Genomic DNA, 15,457 nt, shown 5'->3' with positions numbered 1-15,457 from the left:
TGACAGGGCCCCCCAGCTCCATTTCCCACAGATAAGTCTTCTGCTTCCCTCTCCCCGGAGGAGCATTAACAGTGCAGGTGCCAGGCATACCGTGTTTCTAAAGTAAAGCCAATCAGACTCGTACATAAGACCAGCACCCAAGTGAGTCAGCTGCAGGGGGAAATAATGTAATTGGTGTCTTCAAACAGCAACCAAAGGAATCACACTCCTGATTTTATTTAAAGGGAGAATCGGCCATTAAGCATCACAGACTAGCTGCAGCTGGTCTAAGCTACTCTGGTGTTCCTGGTAAGCGTGGACGGTTGTGATAATTCATTAGTGGGAGAGTTCTTAAAGAGCCATCAAAATATTTTTTGCTAAAATCATCATGCTTTTATTCCCCCGGACGCTGGGAGATGCCTAGCCGTAAGAGAGAAGTCAGAGAACGCCAGGCTAGCTGGAGAAGAGACAAGAGAATAAAAGAGCAAGACGAACTGTATAGAAAGAGTGGGGTCTTTAATACAAAAGGGCAACAGATGTTGTAAAATGATTCCCCATCCCCAAACACTGGCTTTTGATTCAGGGGCATTTTTGATTCAAAGAGTTTAAATACAAAGGTAATTACAAAATGCTGACACTTCACCCAGCCTCCTGGCAGAGGGCACCGTAATCGTAGTTAGAGTGGGGCCTAAAATGGCCACCAGCACGGCCCTCTGGATAGCAGAGATACAGAGTCCAAGGCTGCAACCTCCTAATGAAGGGCTGGACTCTTCCCTTTAGTCCTTGTTGTCGGTCTTAAATGTTTGAGATTAGGAAGCAACCAGTCCTGGTCTGACCAGGCAGGAGGTGTGACGTCTATTTCACAGTAACGAATGCATGAACACATTAAGCTTCCAAGGAAAAATGAATCCATGAAAAGACGAAGGCAAAGAGGAGCACTGGTTCGGAGCAGTAATGGTCAGGTGCAGAATCTCTTCCGGCCTCGTGGAGACAACCCGGGCATATGGCGGAGACCTCCCCGCCACAACTTTAGTCGTTCATGAAGAAGAATTGCTTACGGAGGAAGTTAAAAGTGCCCGGCATCTGCTTGTACTTTCCTTTAGCAGACACAGCATGAGCCACCTGGGAAAGAGAAAAACCAAGGAATTGGCTAGTTTGCTGGTTGAGTGTGTTGGAACGTAGCTTTTCCCAGCACTAGAAACGCACAGATAACCATGGGTGCAGTGAGGAGAGCTGTATATATTAGGAAAGGGGGAGGAAAGGCAGTGGGTAGGTTTAACATTTATAAGGTGAGGGTGGGGAGGGTTTGCTGGCAGAATTAAGACAACTCTGGAGAAGTGCAGGGCAAGATAAAGAGTTCCAGAGCAGATCTTGTGTCAAACCTCTGTACTGTACTGTAGGTCTTTGCCTCTAAGACACTTCAGAGCCACTCCATCACCCCTGTGCTCCTCATCAGATGCTAATCTCTGAAGGCTGCCTGAGAGCAGTCAATACCCACCCCCCGCTGCCCAGTCCACACAGACAGCTCTTTGTATGAATCAGAAATAACCTTTCCTTTGCTCACAAGAGATTAGTCATTTCTTTTGTGGCGACACTTCCATGCAGTTTCTTTCAAAACAGAAAGGTCTATTATCCCTCTTCCCCTTCCGTATTTGCTAGGACCCCCCATCACCTCCCCAAGAATCCTGCACTGGGACTGAACGATTTCAAAGCATTCACTTTCCCAACTGAAATTGGTTTGACCACTTTAGAATTGGAGGGCCTGATCCTCAGCAAATTGAAATCAACAGGAGTTGTGCCACTGATTTCTACCTGAGCAGAATTAGGTCCAGGAGATTGTGAGAACAATTTTTCTTTCCTGTTTTGAAGACAATGTAGGATGTTTCTTTACACATGGGTTACGCAAAAGACCAGCTGGAATTCTGAAAATTGGAACGTCAGTTGCCTAGTCTTGAATGGACAAAACAACCACCTCTCCACTATCTGAGTTGTAGGTGTATGTCCAGTACACAATTTCTGGTAAGTGAATGATTATGATTATTGTTGGTAGGGTGACCAGATTGCAAGTGTGAAAAAATGGGACGGGGTGGGGGGTAATAGGTGACTATATAAGAAAAAGCCCCAAAAATCGGGACTGTCCCTATAAAATTGGGACATCTGGTCACCCTAATTGTTGGGCATTGCTGAGTAAACACAGTGGCCCATTTGATAGTGACAAAATGGGCTTTTGTGCTATTTCATTGCAGTGTATGAGGGCTGCAGCATGGTACGAGTACCCTTAAAAGTTAGTTTGAGAGGTTCGGATTTTCACTGAATTATTTCTGAAACACTGTGCCCGTCATTCACAATATGGGAGAGTTATTTCTGAGAATCCTAAATTAGTATATACTCAAACTTACCGGCTCATTAACATACACATTTACATTTCATGGACATAAATTAAGATGCACTTACATCACTTACAAGTCAGGATAAAAAAATAACAAAAAAAAGGAGTACTTGTGGCACCTTAGAGACTAACCAATTTATTTGAGCATGAGCTTTCGTGAGCTACAGCTCACTTCATCTCATGCTCAAATAAATTGGTTAGTCTCTAAGGTGCCACAAGTACTCCTTTTCTTTTTGCGAATACAGACTAACACGGCTGTTACTCTGAAAAAAATAACAGTAACACAAGCATCCGGTGGGGTTATCCATACAACAGGTCGTTCCAGGAGAAAAATCAAAAGCTCACCACAGCAGCAGAGAGAGAGTAAAAGCAAAAAGCTAAGATCAATACGGAGAACTCTGACCGTTACAAGCACAACCATGTCTTGCTATTTTATGTCCAAGTAGGAGATTATCTCAACAAACTACCATTGTGCCTGCTGCTGCTGGCTCTGACAATTTGCCTTTTTGTGACAGGACGGACAGATGGTACTTTGCTCTGAGGCAGGGTGAGGGCAGGCCGTGAGGCAAAGATTAAGGCCTATATTTTCAAAAGTGACTTGTGATTTTGGGTGCGACACCTGATTGAGGCCTGATTCTCAGAGGGCAGGTGCTTAGCCCTTTTGGAAAATCAGGCTTTTTCAAGGCATCTCTTGTTGGGCCCCCCAAAACTGAAGCACCCCAAAATCACTAGTCACTATTGAAAATGGAGGCCTAAGTGTCTAACGCCTGACTAAACGCAAAACCAAATGCCTACATTCCACAAGAGAGTCAGAAACAGGAACATTTACCCTCACTAGCATGCAGAGCAGGTCTTCAGTAGGAGCGTATTGTTCCAATACACTGTCCAGTGTTTCGACGTACCACGAGCCAGTCTGGGTATCCCGCCAGGAGACAAAACCTTAGGAGAACACAGGGAAAGTAAGGAACTCATTCCCTACAAGCAGTCCTTTCTTTCCTTCCTAACTCCATAGGGACATGCCCGGAGGGGTAGAAATTCCACCCTATGGATAATTTCTTCCAAATCCAGCAGTAGAACATTCAGACTCTTTGTGAGGGAGCGAGGCCAGTGCTACAGACTCACTGGGAGACCTGGGGCAAGTCAAAACCTTTCTGTGCCTCCGTTTCTTCCGTCTAAAATGGGGATCATAATTGCTTGCCTCATGCAGGTGAGGGTCTCAATTAATGTTTGCCAAGGGCTGAGATCCTCAGATGATAAATGCAGCGTGTTATTACTCACCAAAGAATAGGTTCTTTAAGACTTCGAAAGAGGAAAAGTAAGAATATATAATAAGCCCTCTCTCTCGTTTTGCACTTCTCATCCATAGAGCTGAAAGTGTTTTACAAAGGGGATCAGTATCATTAACCCCATTCTACAGCTGGGGAAGCTGAGGCAGAGGGCAGGGAAGTGACTTGTCCAAGGTCACCCAGCAGGTCAGTGGCAGAGCCAGGTATAGAACCCATGTCCTCTGAATCCCAGGCCAGTGCTCTATCCACTGCCAGTGCTTGACTTATGTTGTCTCACCTGGAAAAGTTGAATAGGACACGAAGATGTCACTGGGAGTGGGTAAGCTGGCTACTGCATCTGGCTCATCCAAGTTACCGGGCTGGATCTGAAAGGGAGTTGCATCTGACTCTACGGAACCTCCACGAGGTTGGTTTACAGGTGAATCAGAATCCACCTCAAATCCTCGGTCTTTCTGCTCTGCAAGAGGCAACCAGAAAACCCTTCTCCGTCACATACGTAACTAATACGCAGTGGTTCCCTCCCACCCCTTAGCAAACACGGTCCTTTAACAAAGGAGCCACCTGCAATTCACTCAAGCACAGAGTCCATTCACGCCAGCGAGATGCTCTGAGCCAAAGGCAGAGAACCGAAACAATCAGCTGTGGCAGACTCCATACAGGAGTCTTCTGCTCAGAGCTCCATTGCAGTGGAACGCACCTCCGGCTCTGAAGTGCTTCTAACGGCTCAGTCTTTAGAAACCTCACTCTCTGTGGCCAATCAGTGCATTGCCTCAGCAATAAGAATATGGGGCAGAGAGCAAGAGAAGACAGCCTGAGAAAAGGGAATAAGAGCAGCAAAAGAAAGAGATGACAGAGAATTATTACACCCCAAGTGCCTATGCACAAGCAAGCGGCCGTACGACTGCTTCTCCTCCTGAAGGAGCCCCGAAGGCAAAGCACTCACAGAACTCAAGCCAATATTCACCTCCGCCACAGGCTTGAATAAAGAAGAGTTTGGGTTTTCCTCTCAAGCTTGGGCAATGGGACCCATTGAAGAAGTTCACAATCTTTTCGACTGGAATGAGCTTTCCATCCGTGCCGTAAATGCCCCCAGGAAATTGAATATGGCTGGTCTGAAAGAGCAAAATCCGCTGGCTGTTAACACAAAGGCAAGAGGCCAACCTTTTCTCTAGCCCAGTGGTTCCCAAACTTTAACTACCTGTGAACCCCCTTTCACTAAAATGGCAAGTCTCGCGAACCCCCTCCAAAAAATGAATATTTCCAGGGATTTTCTCCTCTACCTGAGTGTAAATTATAAAAGCAGTGATCTTGGAAATATATGACATTTTATGACATGCTTATTACACACTATTTATTATTAATTATTATTTATCATTACAATATTTTTATTACAATATGAAAACAGCAACACTCTTCCCAGATCTCACTTTTGTAGCTTGTATCACTTTGAATAAGCCTGTTATCAGACAAGGCTCCTTTGTTTCATCAAGGAGTGTCAGATGTGAAACAGCACGAAGATATTTAAGAAGCCAACTCAGAGAGTTCCTCCTACACAAGCATTCAGGTCTTGAGCAGTCCAGGCAAACAACGCACGTTACAACGAAGTTTAAACTTGTTCTTCATAATAATTTTTAAAACAATATTAGCTGCCTATTTAATTTTAAAAACAGCAAAAAATATCCACCTCCCTTTCCATTTCTTATAAGGAGTCTTAAAGTTTAAATCTCCTCAGTATGATAGATATGCTTGCTTTGATCTGCTTAGCTCTTGGAAGTCCAGGGGCTCCAGGCTGCTGGCCCGGTGCTGCCTGGGGTCCCTAGGGACAGCTCTGTCCGCCATTAGGGAATTTTTTCCTGAGAACCCCCTGTAACATTTCGCGAACCCCTAGGGATTCACAAACCCCAGTTTGGGAACCACTGCTCTAGTATAAACAACCCCCATTTTAAAAGTCTTTCCTTGCATATGGATGCTGGGATGAATCTGATGCTCCGATATTTAGGAGGATTTGGGATATGAGTTAAGGAGAGAGAAAACCCATGTGTTACTTTAAATAGTCTAAATTCCAGAAACCCATGCCCCTGATCTTCCAATGGCCCCCACTTCTCCCCCAAAACCTGGGATTTGTCAGCTTTAATTTACCCACTGCCCCATAGGCTAATCTGAATATTTGCTTAACAGCCACCCTAAATTTTCCTCTTTCTGTAATTTCACCACATTTCCTCTAGCTAGGCGCTGTTGTAATCCAGGGATTCATTCCTACTACATTCATTCATTCCAACACTTTTAGGGTACATCTACACTGCAAGCGAAGGTGTGATTGTAACACAGGTAGGTAGACTCAAACCAGATTATACACCCGCCGCCCCCCGCATTGATCCATGGACGCTCCCCTGGCGGATGTAGAATTATTCCACACAAAACATTGTCTAGCAGCAGGCTCCCCTCACTGCTTCATCCACCATAAACTCGGAACACACCCCATGTCCCAGGAAGGTTAGACCCCACCCCGCGCTCTCCTGCTGGTAATAGCTCATTTTACGTGATCACTCTCCTTACAGTGTGTATAACACCCAGTTTCACGTTCTGTGTGTATATAAATCTCCTCACTGTATTTTCCACTGAATGCACCCGATGAAGTGAGCTGTAGCTCACGAAAGCTTATGCTCAAATAAATTGGTTAGTCTCTAAGGTGCCACTAGTACTCCTTTTCTTTTTAAAAGGGGCACAGGATGCCCAGGAAGGGGAATTAGCAGCAAGGTCAGATTAAAGTAGGAAAGAGTTTGTGTTTGATATAGCATCTGTCACCCACCTGAGAAAACACCTCACCACATTTTATAGCTATAAAGCAAATCACCGAGCCTACCATCAAGGGAGGCCCCATCGCGCATGGTAATGGGGCAACCCCCACCATGATTAGTTCAGCACTGCAGTTAGAAGATCCTTTCCCCGGGCAACCCCCCCTACATAGTACGAGACCTGGAAAGGAGAGGCCCTAATGGCCTATGTCGGCAGGATAAGATCAGGACAGGAGGGAGCAGAAACCAGTCACCACGCTGATGCCCAGGGCATGGTGGCAATCCACACACACTTTTCAGGAGCATGCTTCTCCCCCAATCATGGGGAGATATGCACGAGAGTGCCGATCCTCCTACCTGACAGCCATGGGAAAGGATCACTACCAGGCAGCAGTCCAGAGCGCTGTGGTCCCGCCTCGCCAGGTGCTGCAACTCCCTGGAAATTTCCTATACACATTTGCAAAGGTCAGCATTCAATGATCCCATTTTTCCGTTGCCAGTTTAGCAACTGCTACCTTCAATCCTGCCCCTTAGCAATCCCATGTCAATGTCATGCTGCTGAAAGGGGTCAGAGTGTGCTCCCTGGAGACTGGCTCACCCAAGAGCACAGACCAGCTTCCCCGTGCTGCTCAATGCTGATCTGCGGACACTGCTGTTGTGGAGGAGAACAGACCCATTGCTTGCTCCACGGCCCAGTCAGTCCTTGCCCTCTCTTTTGCCAGCAAGGCTGTTAAACTCAGTGCCAAGTAGGATGACAATTTTATTACTCTGACAAGTGTCCACACGGAGAGTCACCCTATTTTCTTCGTCTGGGACACTGAACCACTTCTCAGATGGAACAAGCTCAGGGTGATTGCAATCTACTGCTACTTAACATTTGCCATTTAAATGAAGAGATTTACTTTGCTGTTTTAAAGGACACCTCCATTTCTGTGTTTCTTCCAAACGCAGCACAAATGGAAGGCAGTGCATTTGATGTGCGCACGCACGCACACCAATGCTCCGCCTCAGATTTAAAAATAATCAGACTCGTTTGTATGCCAGGAGATTGAATGCCCTGCTTAATATCAACTATTGTATCATTCAAGAACAAACAGAAAATCAAGCCCCTGGGTACGCCAGTCAGGGAGAATCCCGGTCAGAACTATCAAATAAATACATCCACAGACAATTACTTATAAATCATGTTCAGGAATAAAAACTCAGCCCAGAGAGCCCAGAACATGGGGCTCCTTTTTCATCTGTTACTATAACTGCAAAAGACAAGATGATTTGAAAACAGTGCTTTCGCTGTCTCTTCGAACACTCAAGTTTGGGGTTGGAGGGTTATGTGCTTTTACCATCGAAGCACATGTTGTCACCCTCTAGCAACACTTTTAGGGTACATCTACACTGCAAGCGAAGGTGGGATTGTTGCACGGGTAGGTAGACTCATACCAGCTTTAATCTAGCTAGCACGGGTAACAGTAGCAGTGTAGATGTGGCACCATGGACTTCAGTGAGGGCTAGCCACCGCTGAACGTATGTAGGCTCTCGGATGGGCTTGTCCTCAGGCAGTTAGCCTGTGCGGCCATGTCTGAACGACGACTGTTACCTGTCCTAGTGAGACTGAAGCTAGCACAGGTATGCCCACCCCCGCTACCACCACACCTTCACCTGCAGCATAGCCTCTTAGCCCCTCGGCTCTTGCCAAATGCTTCCACCTTTACCTGAGCTTTGAGATCTCGTTGAACCAGGACGTCAAAGTGCAGTGACTTGAAGCGCTTCTCCAGTTTCTCACAGTCTACGTTGGAGCCCTCTCGAGAAGACAGGTCAGACTCTTCGGTGAAACGGACGTTGTTGATGATGAGGCAGTAACCACACGGGTTAGCTTTCAGAACATAAACCTGGCATACATACCCACAGGGGAGCAGTCAGACAAACTAAATTCAACCTCATTTTATTCAGTGTGTCTGTCGGCTAATCCAGTGGGATGCAGCTCAGAACTGACAATGCAGCTTTCATGAACCACATTTTATTGCTTCTGAAAACTCAATTTATTGTTTGCCCAGGATGTAGGATGGATAATGGAATCCATGCTCCCTATTTAAGTTCCCTCTAGGCTGTGCGGCCACATCCGTGCAGGTGGGGAAAGGCATCTCTCCCCTGGCCCCAGAGCTGCCGCGGCCAGGAGAGGTGCCTCTCCCTTGGCCCCGGACCCGGAGCTCCTGCGGCTGGGGATAGGCGCCTCTGCCCCCGTCCTGGGCTGCTGCAGCGAGAGAGGGTCCTCTCTCCCCGCTGCAGCCCTGGGGAAACCCGCACCCCAAACACCTCATCCCCAGCCCCATCCCAGAGCCAGCAACCCCCAGCCAGAGCCCTCACCCATCCCCATCCCAACCCTCTGCCCTAACCCCTCATCCCTCGGCCCCACCCATACCACACATCACCTCCATATTGGTGCACATAACAAAATTAATTCCGCATATGGATGTAAAAAATTAGAGGGAAAATTGCTCCCTATACGAGTGAACACAAGCAGCTGGGATAATGTCACACATCCAGCTTTACTTCATTCATGCAGAGTCCCACTGAAGTCAATGGGATCAGCAGAATCAGGGTCTTGACTGAAATGGATACAGGGTCAAACTCCCGTCCATTGACTTACATCAGGGATGAATTTGGCCTCCACTTTCCTAAACATGCAGGTCTGTATTCACGACACTAGCTTAACTTGTAACGGTCATGCTGCACAAATGTGTGCAGTGCATTTTAGTGAGTGGGGGTTTTTTTATTAGTATATTTCACACTATAATTACAAAAACAAAATACCCACTCTACAAATGCAGCACACTTTAAGTGTTGCGCTAGGTAATTATTAGTTGTCTTGATGATAATTACTTAGGGAAAAATATTTGACTATATGTTATTGGTCAGATTTATGTTGTATTTAATGTAATTAGAAGAGTGAGTGTGGTGTGACAATTGTTCTAATCTGAACTGAACTGACCCAGTCCAAGCAGCAGGACTCACTCGGATGCTGCATCTGACTGACACCTGGACATCAAAGTCACATTTGCTAGTAATTATTTAAATGATCTTTTAAATAACACAGAACAGTTTGATTCAAATAAACTGTAAAGAAGCACAATGTAAATTACCAGCTGCAGGCAAAAATTTTCAAAAGCACCCAAATCCCATTAACTTTGGCACTAAGGGCCAGATTTAGACCTGCTAGGCACTTAAAAGTTTTGCCAGCATATCTCTGTTGGTTGAGGGGAGGAGGGACAATCACACCCATAACTGACTGCTTTAGGGCTAGCACAACCCCTAGAGCAGACGCAGTTATTCCAGCAAAAATGTCCTTTTGCTGCTTATTTCGTTCGGGGAACTGGTATAAATTATACTGGCAAAAAAAATTATTTTGCCCAGTATGCCAGCAAATCCTTTCTAGCATAGACAAAACCTTACAAAGGTATTTAGGGACTTGAAAATAACAGCAGGTGCCCAGCGAGATTTACAACAATACCATAGTGAGACAGACACCTAACTCCCATAGACTTTCAATGGAACTTAGGCACCCCACCTGAATAGACGCTTTTGAAAATTACACTATACACCTGCTTCACCTTTAGGCACCTAAATACCTTTGTAATTTGGAGTCTTAAGAGCCTAAATCCCTTTGACTTTTGAAAACAGGATGCAAAGTGGGTGGGACAGGGGAGAAAAAGGAAGGTCGTTCAAGTAAGAAACGAGTAAAAACACTATACGTAGAAGCAGGAAACTAACCATATCTGAGTTCCTCCTGGATTTCTCTGCAGCAGAACCTACAACACGTGATGAGAGAGAAATGACATACAGCTCCGCCACCTACCTCACATTCGTTAGAGGTTGGGTCCCTGCTTAATGGGATTCATATTAATGCAAATATTTCCAGTGCTTTGACACCTGAACTCCTCCTCGCCCCCGGTGACACACCGGAAAGAAACACTGTTCCTTTACATGCATAATTGGACTGCAGATGTTGGGAGTGAAGTTCTGGGGGTTCATTTATCATGGATTTGGACATTGCCTGTCAAAGAGTATTGGCCAGAAAGTTGTGAATTTGAGCTTCATTTGTCACAACAGAATTAGATGGGAAATCATCTCATAGCCTTTCCATCCCAAATACCTTCTCTCCTCTCCTAAGCAGCAGGCAACCTAACCTAACCTAGCCTATAAAAGTCTCTGGAACAATCAGTGTTACAACTCAAAGTAGCTTTCCTTTTGACAGCGTCTAGTTGTTCAGATTGATTACATTCCATCTTAAATCAACAATTACATGGCACAGTACACTTGGGGCTGCATCCCTCCCACCTTCGATGGATGGATCCTTTATGACAGAGCCTTGGTTTTAGTCTTGATATTTTCTTCTCTGGGTGCTTTTAATGGCTCTCAGACACTAGCCAGAAATGTGTACAAATACTATGGATTTGATACAAGTAATGGTACACAGAGATACCCGCTTCACAGAGGGAAATGGCTGCAGGTGGCTGCTAGTCACTGCACACAGAGAGAAAATCATCATTACTCAGGAGAGATGCCTGGACTAGCAGGGAATGGATGCAATGTGTAGACAGCATGATCAGCCAGCCTGTGGCAAAAGGGCACAGGGAGAGGGAAGAGCAGGGTAGAGGGAATGCCTCCAGCGGAGTTATGGAGTGGCACTGATACACTCCAGAGCAGTGGTTCTCAACCTCTTTACCATTGTGGGAAGCAAGAACCCTAGGTGGGCCGCATCCAATACTCCCTGTATGGCCCTGAGGATGTCACATGGGCTGCAGCTCTGTACTGATTGGGCCACAGGTGGAGAACCACTGCTCCAGAGGATGCTCCATCCAGAAGGCGGATTGGCACAATATGTGGGCCACGCTGAGGCTCCCAGAGGAAGATGGGCCGAAGGGACCTACATGAGGTATGGGGAGAGAGGAGATGGAATGAAGGATTTAGACCAAGAATTGGCTAGCGGAGACTGCTTACCCGGAGCTGCTGCGCTGGGACATGTTGACACTTGGCATCTCTCAGTCACGGCTTGGATTGGGGTAGGCAAATATTCATGAGCCTTCCCATCTGTAAAGGTATAAGACATCTGGGCCATGCATTACTGCCCTTCTGATAGACTTTTGCAAGAGAGAAAAGCATACGAAGCAGAGAGCAGGCCTCTCTCCGGAGGATCCGGATGGAGCACTGCTGATTGCAGGTAACGGAGCCTCTTGCCCTGCTGCTAGAACCAGACTCAATAGTGGAGGGGAATTGCGAGCACACAGCAAAACCTGTTCTCACCATCACACGGAGGGTACCTGCCCCTTTCTTCCTGGGTCGTGCTCTTAGAAATAGCAACCTCTCCCTCTTTCCCCACCCCACCCAAATAATTAAAGCATCCTGAAAAGGCCAAGCCTTCATAAAAAGAATTCTCTCTACTCCACGCCTACCTAAATCCCACCCTAAATTCTCACTCCTTCATGTCCTCTGTCCTATGTGATCTTTGCATCCCTCCTCCCGCTCCCAGTTTCAGTTTTGCCTCTTCTTTCCTGCTACCACTTATTCTCAGGATGACCTCCCAAGACTCCTCTCTCTCCTGCTTCAAACCCTTTGCCTTTCTCAAGGCCTTACTGTGCTGATCTTCTCAGCACCAAATGTCTTTGCAACATGTGTATCAGACTTGTCTGAGTGAGAGCAGACATTTGTCAGGGCAGGGATCCTGCCTTTACATTTTTGGTAAAAAAATTTGTAATATGTATAGAACTCTCTCTGTAAGGTCTGGTCTACACTAGAAAAGTAGGTTGGCATAACTACGTCACTCAGGGGCGTGTAAAATCCACACCCCCGAGCGGCATAGTTAAGCCGACCTAAGTCCCTGTGTAGACAGCGCTAGGCTGATGGAAGAATTCTTCCGTCGACCTAGCTATCGCCTCTCAGAGGGGTGGACTACCTACGCTCCAGGGAGAACCCCTCCCGTCAATACAGTGGTGTCTACACTGAAGCCCTACAGCTACGCCACTGTTGCATTTTAAAGGGTAGACAAGTCCTTGGAATAATAAAGAAAGAAATATGACTATATAAGGTAAAAACAGGACAGGTAGACAAGTTACACATCAAATGCAAATAAAATATACTATGCTGTACAGTCCCTTCCATCCAAGAATCTTAGCACACTTTAGCTTTACAATAATTAAACCTCAGAATTCCTTTAACAGGTAAGGAGGTTTTACCCCCATTTTACAGATGGAGGAATTGTGATCTGACCCAAATCCCACAGCAAGTAAGACACAGAGCTAGGAATGGAATTCAGATCTGCCAGTGTCCAGTCCCTTCTCTAATCACTGGATCACACTCTCTCGCCAATAGAAAAGAGAAATGTTTGTGTCCTCAGAGGTCAGATTTGAGACACCACTGAGGTTACCTGCAAAAAAACCCAGCCGTTCTAAAGTTATTAGCACAGCACTAGGAGATTGCTGCCAATTAAAAGTTTTCAGTGGTATTGGATAGCATTATATTTTCCCAGTGGCTGTGTGGAATAATCTATACAATCAATGATTCTGGAGACATCCGGTCTATCAGATTTCACAAGCTGTTAGCCAGCCTCCTGTACCTCCTCAGCAACAGGGTTTACAACTGCTGTATCCAATTTTGCCGTCTATCACGAAAACAGCACCACCACTGATACTTACACGTATCACCCTTTCCACCACGTAAGCCAATTTCAACTGGTTTTAGATCAACCGGACGCAACTGTGGGAATTTGTCCCCTTCACTCAGCAAAGTGGCAAGGTCATTCTGTCCAGTTTCTCGCAAGCTTGAGACGAATGCAGGAAAAGCGTGTCTTCCTCGCGTCTGAAGGTCTGTAACCAACTGCCTGGCTTGGTCTCTTCGAGTGCCTGCTCTCTATAGGGGAGCAAAACCAAGACAGAAAGCATTAGCATCCAGTGGGCACAGCATGTCTACAGTCCAGCAATTCATAAACAGCATGAGGATGAGTACAAGAAAGGACGGGGGATTTTCCAGATGTGAACAGAACATAAACTGATCAGGGTGTTGTCTTTTTAGCCTGTAGCCAGGCAACTCATTGATGACCCTCCCATCTTTCACATCAGCCTCTGGCTGGCAAATTCATGCCTCTGTCTAGTAGAGGCCCAGTGAATTTTTTAAGACCCAGATACTATCATAGGTAGGGAAACTGAGGCACAGAGGAACTGCCCTAGGTCAAACAGCAAGTTACTGGTAGAGTGAGGTATAAAACCCAAGTCACCTGATCCACAGTCCTCCACTCCCACCACTAGACAATACTGCCTCCCACATGATAGTGCAAGTTCTACTGTATTATACCTTTGTTGGTTTTGGTTTGGTTTTGTACAAACTAACGCCCAGCCTTTAAAGCTTCTCTTGGCTTGTTTACCCCCACAGTTAGGGTTATGCCACTTTAATTCCAAGGTGGTCCTTCCAGCTCACAGTCATAAAACTTAAATTCACAGCCGCTCTGCGACCTCGGCCCCTGCAATAACCCTGAACGGCTCGATCAGAAATGCAGGGAACTCCCCACAACTGTCGATTTGCCCCTGGCTGTGAAAGTTCAGCCGTTTACAGCCGGGCAGACGGTCCCCGGCGGCAGCTCAGCGGCCTGACAATGGCATCTAGCGGCTGCCGGGTTCCTTGCGGGAGATAGTGGAGAAGTTCCCCAGCAAGCCTAAGGGGGTCGTGCGAACCCCAGGGGGGCTGGGTCTTGTGGCGGGGGCATTGCCCTGCCGTCTGCACTGCAGTCTCTAGCCACGGGGGGGCGCTAAAATGCAAATACCCCGGGGGGCATGGGGAAGGAGCCTGGGCAAGGGGGGGCTGAGCAGGGATGGGGAGGGGGGCGGGGTACAGCGAGGGCAGGGCGGCAGCGGTGGGGGGCTGGGGGGCCGGTACCGCCGGAAGCCCCCACCCCAGATGCAGCCCCGGGGCGGGGGGGGCGGGGCGGGGCACCTGGATCTCCTCGATCATGTCCTGGGTGAAGACGCCCTTGTGCAGCAGCAGGTCCCAGAGCGGGGCCACCTGCAGCTCCCGCACCAGGCGCAGGCGGCTCCGCTGCAGCAGCAGCCGCTGAGCCTCCTCCATCCTGGGGCGGGGTGCGGGGGAGCCAGCCGCGGGCAGGAGCCAGCCGAGACGCTCCGCCCGCTTCCGGGAACCCCTCTCGGCCCGGCCCGGCCCGGCCCCCTTCGGAAGCCACTCTAGGACCCGCCCTTCCCCGAGGCCGCTCCTCCTTAGGGGCCTCCCCTCTGGCTCCCGTCGCCCGTAGCGCCCGCCCTGGTCCTCCGCAGGTGTAGGGCGGCGTAACACCGTCCCCTGCGGAGCCCCGGCGGCGTGTGCGCGTCCTGCCGCTTTGACACCAGCTCCCTTCACGACCCCTTCCCTTTCTCGCTGTACAGCACCGTCCACAGGGCCCCGAAAGAATCGCCCTTCTTTCTTTCTAGGGGTTCAGAAGCTCCGGGGTGGGGGGGAGGGATAGCTCAGTGGTTTGAGCATTGGCCTGCTAAACCCGGGGTTGTGAGTTCAATCCTTGAGGGGGCCATTTAGGGATCTGGGGCAAACATTGGGGACTGGTCCTGCTTTGAGCAGGGGGTTGGACTAGATGACGCCCTGAGGTCCCTTCCAACCGGGATAGTCTATGATTCTATAAGCCCCTGCTGCTCCTTTCTATGACATCCTGTAGCCTTTCCCCTATCTCTGTCAATACTGGTTTTATATGCTCCCCCTTGACAGACTATTACATTCTCCCCGGTCAGGCAGCACTGCACAGCTAACAGCAGTATATTGTGTGCCCACATCCTCTATGCAAGCAGCTGGCATGGGTCAAGATACCAGACTGGATGGACCATGAGTCTGTCCCAGTGCAGTCATTCCTGCATGGAAGAACAAGTTCCATGCACAGATGGAAACTGTCCTCACACCTTGGTGTGAATTTGGAGTTACTCTGCTGAAACCTGTGGCTTTACACCGGTACAATCTGGACAATA

The 15,457-nt window shown here is 47.8% G+C and overlaps 1 protein-coding gene across 1 annotated transcript; it reads right to left on the bottom strand.

Annotated features, from left to right (window-relative positions):
* Positions 1-476: 476 nt before the first annotated feature.
* On the bottom strand, positions 477-14,648 carry CASP9 (caspase 9). Its single transcript, XM_084652039.1, has 10 exons — positions 14,427-14,648; positions 13,136-13,349; positions 11,445-11,534; positions 10,215-10,252; positions 8,159-8,335; positions 6,807-6,896; positions 4,619-4,766; positions 3,932-4,111; positions 3,198-3,307; positions 477-1,101 (listed from the first exon to the last, which is right to left on the bottom strand). The coding sequence occupies exons 1-10, from the start codon at positions 14,556-14,558 to the stop codon at positions 1,009-1,011; spliced, it is 1,272 nt and encodes a 423-aa protein (XP_084508165.1). The 5' UTR covers positions 14,559-14,648; the 3' UTR covers positions 477-1,008.
* Positions 14,649-15,457: the final 809 nt, after the last annotated feature.

The sequence above is a fragment of the Lepidochelys olivacea genome (genome assembly GCF_965140295.1).
Source record: "Lepidochelys olivacea isolate rLepOli2 genome assembly, chromosome: 18".
NCBI lineage: Eukaryota > Metazoa > Chordata > Testudines > Cheloniidae > Lepidochelys > Lepidochelys olivacea.
Note: the sequence above shows the minus strand (reverse complement) of the source record. Positions and strands in the feature narration are given on the sequence as shown.

What these genes read in the sequence shown, in the direction of transcription:
- CASP9 (XM_084652039.1), bottom strand. Translation starts at nt 14,558, where the DNA reads ATGGAGGAGGCTCAGCGGCTGCTGCTGCAGCGGAGCCGCCTGCGCCTG. An exon ending in TGGTGGAAAGGGTGATACGT is followed by an intron (nt 11,535 to 13,135) that starts GTAAGTATCAGT and finishes ATACCTTTACAG; the next exon opens with ATGGGAAGGCTCATGAATAT. An exon ending in AACGAGATCTCAAAGCTCAG is followed by an intron (nt 6,897 to 8,158) that starts GTAAAGGTGGAA and finishes AAATGTGTATAG; the next exon opens with GAAATTTCCAGGGAGTTGCA.